The following is a 6,904-nucleotide window of genomic DNA, read 5'->3' as shown; positions in this document are numbered from 1 at the left end:
ATATGTCAACTATGGGTGTTGGCTCCAAAATTCTCATTGGTCTCAAACCAATGTAGTGCATGAAGATGTTCATGAGTTTGAGGTGGATGAGGATGGTGAGGGTATCGTCGATGCACTGAAAGGAAGAGCGGGCAACTACACCATGGACGAAGACATCTTGCTATGCAATACATGGTTGCATGTGTCTATGGATGCCAACGTTGGAGGGGACCAAAGTAGAGATACATATTGGGTCCGGATGAGGGAGCACTTTGATATACACAACAAGAGTGGAATTGACCGCACCGATAAATATCTTCGCTCCCGGTGGTCGACAATCAACAAAGATTGTCAAAGGTGGGCGTCAACACTTAAGGCGGTTGACACGATAAACCCAAGTGGCACTAATGATAGAGATAGGGTAAGTGTCATTTCTTTATGTTCCTTCCATGTTCATGCTTCTTCTTTGGTGTTTCAAGTGCTAACTTGTTCTTTTGTTTGTAGCTCACTATTGGACAAAACTTATTTCAAGGAGAAGAGAATAAGACCAAGAAAGGGAAGGTCAAGAAAGGGAGACCATTTGTGTTGCCTCATTGCTACAATGTGTTGAAGGATGAAGAGAAATGGAAGCCCCGTGATGACCAAGAGGAGAGCAAGAAAAGAAAGGCAACTATTGATTTGGATGATGATGATGAGGAGGCATCAAGTGATGGTGGCAAGAGAATCCCTACGAAGAAGAAGAAGAAGAAGAAGAAGAAGAAGCGGCGGCCGAGAAGAAGAAGGTGGCATTATAGGAGAAGAAATTGGCCATGGAGGAGTGAGCAAGATTATTAGAATGGGAGAAGTACTTATTCTTCATGGACACATCTACCCTTGATGATAGGCAAAAGGAGTACTTCAATCTTTGTCGTGATGAAGTCTTGGTCAAAAAAAGTGCCATGGCCATGGGAGGCATGGGAGCTACAATGGGAGGCTTCAGAGGCATGGGAGCTACCATGGGAGGCTTCAGAGGCATGGGAGCTACCATGGGAGGCTTGGAAACATCTACGAGAGGCATGGGTGGGTTCGGAGCTACCATGGGTGGCATGGAAGGCATGGGTGGCTTCGGAGCTATCATGGGAGCCATTGGAGGCATGAGTTTTGGGTCTCTCATGAGAGGCATGAGAGCACCTCCGGGTGACGTGGGTGGCTTCGGAGCTACCATGGAAGACATTTGAAGCATGCGTTTTGTGTCTCTCATGGGAGGCATGGGAACACCTCTGGTGACATGGATGGACACATGGCTTCCGGTGTGCCTCACATACCTTCGTATGATGTCGTTGGAGATCTTGCGAACATCATCCAAGCTCTCGATGACGATGCGGCGCTTCAAAATGAAGAGGAGGAGGAAGAATCGTCATCGGATGAGGAGGAAGAAGAGGAGGAAGAACAGGAGGAAGAACAGGAGGATGATGATGTGGCATGATTGCTGATGTGCCATTTGTTTGTGTGAACTTTTATTTATCATAAACTTGGTTGGGTGATTTTGAACTATGCCATGCAATTAAGTTATGCTATGTTGCTCCAACTCTTATTTTGCAGTTTAATGTTTGAAACATCATCATATTGTCAAATGGACATGTAAATTCGTATTTGCAAGCGCCGGCAGCTCGCGCGCTAGAAATTTAGCGCGCCTGCTGGAGCTGTTTGAGCGCGTCATATTTTACAGCGGCCGCTAGAGCCAGCTCCCTACTGCGTGTAAAAATAGACTATTTCGACACTGTAAAAAAATTAGCACGCCGCACGGTAATAATACGATGGGCGAACCACGCAAATTGAACCCGCGCCTATTGGAATGCTCTTACCAGTTCTTTTAGGCGATTCTATCAGAATCGCCCCCTCCTCAACTTTTCTCAGAATCACCACTCTATATGTTTTTTACAATCCTAACTAATTAAATCTTAACTAAATAGGATTGTAAAAAAAATATGAAGTGACCATGACCTACATCCGCTCTACAACAACCGCCTCACCCCTCCCCGTTGCCACAGCTGGGCCCCACGGGGTGATACATTCTCACCCGTCTCCCTTCGAGAACAGCATAGAGGAGGTGTTCCGCTGAAGAAAAGCGCCGTGGCTACAGTGGTACGCCTACGCGACGCCCTCACCATCTTCTCCCGCAAGCCAGCCAGCCAGCCAGCCAACCCAATCACTTTTCCCCTCCCGTCTCTCCGCCGCCACTTCCGCCATGTCCGCGGCGGCGCAGGCGACGGCGCCTGCCTCGTCGGACTGGACCACGGAGGAGGGGCAGTGGGTACTCCTCGTGTGCATGCCGCACGTGGTCTCCGACACGGTGCTCCCGCCGGGCACCGATCTCTCCGTCGAGCGCGAGCGCCCGCCTCGCCCCTTCCGCCTTACCGTGCCCCGCCGCGTCGCGCCCGACCCCAAGGACATCTACAACCACCCGTACGTCTCGTCGGTCGGGGATTTCGGTCGCTTCGTGCTCTACGCCACCCACGGCACGCAGGCTCAGCCGGCGCCGCCGGTCTTCGTCGACGATTTCGACACCGGTCCGGATGCGCGGCTCGACCACAAGGGCTTCCCCAGAGCGTTGTTCCTCTGCGACCTCAACACCCGCTCGGCCACCCGCCTCCCGGACCCCGAGCGCCCCATCTTCCGCCCAGACCCAGGCAGGGTCGGCCTCCTCGCCACCAGTGCGACGAACTCTATCATCCTGCACCTAGAGCATTTGCTCGGCACCAACCAGGCCACCCTCCTCTGCTACATCTCCGACCACGGCCGTTGGACCGTCCAGGATCTCTACTGCCCTCCAGGCGCACCAGGCCAGCGGGAGTGGAGGGGAGGGGACGGCGTCATCAAGTACATGGATCTCATGCTTTGGGTTGATCTGGCATGCGGCATCCTCGCCCTCGACACCAACGGCCTCCTCCTGCAACGCCGGCCGGAACTGCGGTATGTGCCGCTCCCTGATGAATGCCAGAGTCCAGGCAACAATGGTCTAGCAAGAGAGCGATGCCTTGGTGTGAGCGAAGGGGTGGTCCGATTCCTTGAGATCTCAAATTATGAGAGGATTAGGTTGTGGACACTTGTTGATATGGGCACAGGGGACTGGACTCTTGATCATCAGCTTGACCTCGAGAACCTCTGGGACGAGGATGGTTTCAAGGCCATGGGCCTGCCTAATGACTGTCCCGCTGTCGCATTTATCCACCCTGAGCATGCCACCATGGCATACTTCTTTCAGGAGTCTCGACTATTCCATGTTGACATGAGCACCGGCAAGTTTATGGATGTACAGTACTTCATGATGGACAACCCGCCGGCTGATTACCACTCTTCCAGATTTGTTCGCCCTTGGAAGCTTCCGCAGTCACTCTTCTCAGGTAAATCCTCATCACATTCCTCGGGTTAGGTGTTCGCCCGTAGCTTGTACTGCTAGTGTTTACTTGCTATTTGGATAATGTACATGCTGCTTCAGGAGCATTGCTCTTATTGAAATTATGCTGCTGTCTTGCATCTGGAGATCATTTTGTGGTACCCTCATCTCATTTTATCAGGCAAACAAATTCAGTCAAGAAATTTCGTGAGCCTTAGCAATGTGATCTTATTTATTAGTGTGATGCATTAGCAGCTTACAAGATTAGGCGACTAACTAATTGAATTCCATTTGCATATGTCTGCACAAGCATGTTAAGTAGCTAAATGCACGGATTTCTCTTAGCCTCTTATAGGTTAGCTACTGGATATTCACTTTATAACTGACTTTTTTTTGAAAAGGGACTTTATAACTGACATAGTTGATAGTTCATGCACTAGTAAGAAATGAGGGCTTGTGGTTAATGATTATAGATCTGAAATCTCTATCTTGTTATGCTTCAGCAAGGCCTTAGAGGCTACAGTTATCTTGGCTCGAGGTCACAAAATGATGCACATGTTGGGAATATTACGTCGGTTGGTTGTATGTTTTGTACGATATTGTGTGCTTTGATGATAATAACTAGCATGTGCATAGTCTGATGATGATGCTTAACAAAGGATAGGACTGATAACTAGTAAAATGCATGTAATTGCGGTGCTTAATTGTATTTTTCGCTGGGAGGTGCTTAATTGTTACATGTATGTAAGATCTTAGTTGTATCAAGTAGCGTCGGAACTAGACAGTCAATTACTTTTTCCCACGTATAACTATGTTCTGTTTGCATTTACTTCCCGTTGCTAGCAAGATACTATGATTGATCTACAACAGATATCTCAGTTAGTTAGTGCCATCAGAATTTCCTCATATGATTGATCTGCAATATATAGATATCTCGATGGCTTGTATGTTTTGACTAATATTCTTGTCTGTCAACTTTTAAAGGGATAGTTAATTTGTCTAATGGTCCAATCCGGAGAGCAAAAGACAATGCACCACCTGGGGGTTACCCACTGGAGGGACTTACCGGGCAGACATTTATAGGATGAATTGGAGGAACATGAAGCAGCAAGTGTTATGGCTAACTGTCTCCTAGGTGAGATCGATTTCTCATATTGATCTGTTACGATTTGTTGCTCTAGCTTCCAACCTCACGCAACTTTAGTGTACTGATTTTTGTTATGCTCAAATTTCCTTTGATGCAGGTGGATTTAGTACTTAATACAGGTTGCGGAGTGGTTTCAGCGGATGATACGGTCTGTTCTGGTGGCATGCGTGTTCTGGCAATCGTGGAGTTCTGCACTCAAAATCAAACTATGTTGCTGTCGTTTTGCTTTGTCCTGTCAGACAGTGATAGCATGTTGAAACAGTATCGTTGCAATGTCGCATAGTTTCTATTCCTCCTTGAACGGAACGCTGATTCTCAGAGTAGTTTTGTCTTGGTTGACAGTGATGCTTCCAGACTTTTAAGTGATCACTTGAATCTGCTGGGGTGATATGAATCTCTTTGGTGAATTATTGCTTCTTCATTTCCCCTGCATTATAGTTTGATCGTTGAGTTGAGCCCTGGCCTGATGCTACTTGTTGCTCTTGATTTTTTTTTCTGTTACCGGAGGACAACAGGGAGAGCTTGTTGCTTGGCATCGAGCTTTATTACCCGAGGAAGGGAATGCAACATAGGCATGCAGGTTGTCCACGGCGCCGGAAAGTAGTTCTTTCACTGTTACTTTAATGACTCTGATGTTTCAATAATCCTCGTGCGCACGTCGTGGATGCATCGTAGCTGTTCTGTTGGGAAGCAGAGCTCTCATTTTTAGACTTTCGACCATCAAACGTTGTCTTTGGTCGATTGGCTGATCTGATCTTCCCCATGGAGGCTTTGCACTCTGACGAACTGTCTATTTTCCTGGAGACTTTTTTCTTTTTCGTGTGTTGTCCTGGAGAGTTTGCGCTTCAGAATTTGTTTTGGAGGGAGACAAAAGACGAAAGAGAGGAACATGCGCCTTGGCGGGAACCTTTTTCGAGGGGATGGCGGGAACTCCTGTCCCACGCGGGATAGTGAGCAAACGCTCGTTGGACTGCGGCCCATTATGGCTCGGTGCGTTTTGCCAGCGTTTTCTTTCAGTTAAGGTATTTTAGCTGGACTTCGCTATTTCAGACTGTTTTTTAATAAAACTAAATAATACCCCACGCATTGTTGCGGGAATTGGTCGACGCAAATTTGGATTGATAAAATGAGAACAAAAAATAAAAATGCATATGACTTTATTATATTCAATTATGTATATTTTATTCGTTAAAGGGTATATATTAATATCGCGAATATACCAATTACACTCAGGCTCTGCACCAACAAGATGTCCAAAGACATCAGAGATGCACACAACCAAGAAAAAAATAAAAGAGATAAAAAGAGAACAAGACCCGTCACGATCATGAACCACTCGCAACAGCAGCACTCTAACCACTACTGAAGACAAGACCCAAACTACAAGAGGTTTTCCAAAAGCAACATCTCCAAGAAGAAAACAATGCACAAATGATGTCGCCCGATAGAAGATCTTAGGTTTTCACCCTGAAGATTCCGAGTTTCCAAAACAATGCCTTCAGCAAGGCCATTGCCAGGTACAACCAGTGTAGATCAGACCTTGGGTTTTTACCCTGAAAATCATGACTCGGTACTCGAGGAGCACCACCTAGAATGCAGTCCACCTGTGCTGCCACCCCCGCTTGCCAAGGTTGCCGCTGCAAGTCGCCAAACACCCGACACACAGGGAGAACCTGTGCCGCATAGTCTTCATCGCAACCAGCACCCTCTCCGCCATTACTAATCATCGATCGCAGCCACCATGACTTTCTCCACCTCGGTAAGTTTCATGGAAATCTATATTAAGACATGTCTCATGGCACCGACAATAAGGTGAAGCTTCGCACCACACCCAAATGAAGCCTCTCTGGCTCAGGACAAGAACGTGCACGACCGTATCTATTCGGCTCTAGATATCCAGTGGCGCCATGCGCCAAACGTCGGAGATCAACAGCAAGAAGACTGGAACTCGTCAGCGGCCAGAACGAGGAGGCCAACAACAAGAAGATCGGCAACCTGACGCAACAAGACCAGCACAGCCAAACCACCTATATTCGGTCCGAGCCAACAACCCCCACGCCACCAGTCGGCTGCGGAGGAGAAGACGACCCAGACTGCCACTGGTCCCTTTCTGTGTTGTACAAACGGAGCACACTCGAACGAAGCCCCACACGAGCGCTTGCCAACCAACACGTAGCCGCAACGGACTGCCAGCAAAGACGCCCGAGGCACTCAGTCTGCTGGGCCCAAATCGGGCCCGCGCCACTGCCTCTAGAGTGTCACTATGCTGTCGCGCTGGCACAGACTCGCGCACCGACGCGTCGTGAGTCGCGACCGATCGAAGCAGCAGCGGTCGTGACCTGTAGGCCCAGATCGGGCCTACGATGGCCGCACCGCCGTCGACCACGCCTCGGCTGTAGCGT

The 6,904-nt window shown here is 48.6% G+C and overlaps 1 protein-coding gene across 1 annotated transcript; it reads left to right on the top strand.

The window, feature by feature from the left end:
* Positions 1-2,040: 2,040 nt before the first annotated feature.
* LOC125548211 (uncharacterized) lies at positions 2,041-4,923 on the top strand. Its single transcript, XM_048711876.2, has 3 exons — positions 2,041-3,362; positions 4,340-4,490; positions 4,600-4,923. Exons 1-2 carry the CDS (start codon positions 2,207-2,209, stop codon positions 4,441-4,443), a joined length of 1,260 nt encoding a protein of 419 aa, XP_048567833.2. The 5' UTR covers positions 2,041-2,206; the 3' UTR covers positions 4,444-4,490; positions 4,600-4,923.
* Positions 4,924-6,904: the final 1,981 nt, after the last annotated feature.

Source organism: Triticum urartu, chromosome 3A (assembly GCF_056163025.1).
Source record: "Triticum urartu cultivar PI428250 chromosome 3A, HENAU_Tu73, whole genome shotgun sequence".
Taxonomy (NCBI): domain Eukaryota; kingdom Viridiplantae; phylum Streptophyta; class Magnoliopsida; order Poales; family Poaceae; genus Triticum; species Triticum urartu.
This window is presented reverse-complemented; position numbering and strand designations above follow the sequence as displayed.

Bases quoted from the DNA above. Each gene is read 5' to 3' on its own strand.
- LOC125548211 (XM_048711876.2), top strand. From the start codon at position 2,207: ATGTCCGCGGCGGCGCAGGCGACGGCGCCTGCCTCGTCGGACTGGACC. The intron at 3,363-4,339 runs GTAAATCCTCAT...CAACTTTTAAAG, and splicing joins TCCGCAGTCACTCTTCTCAG to GGATAGTTAATTTGTCTAAT.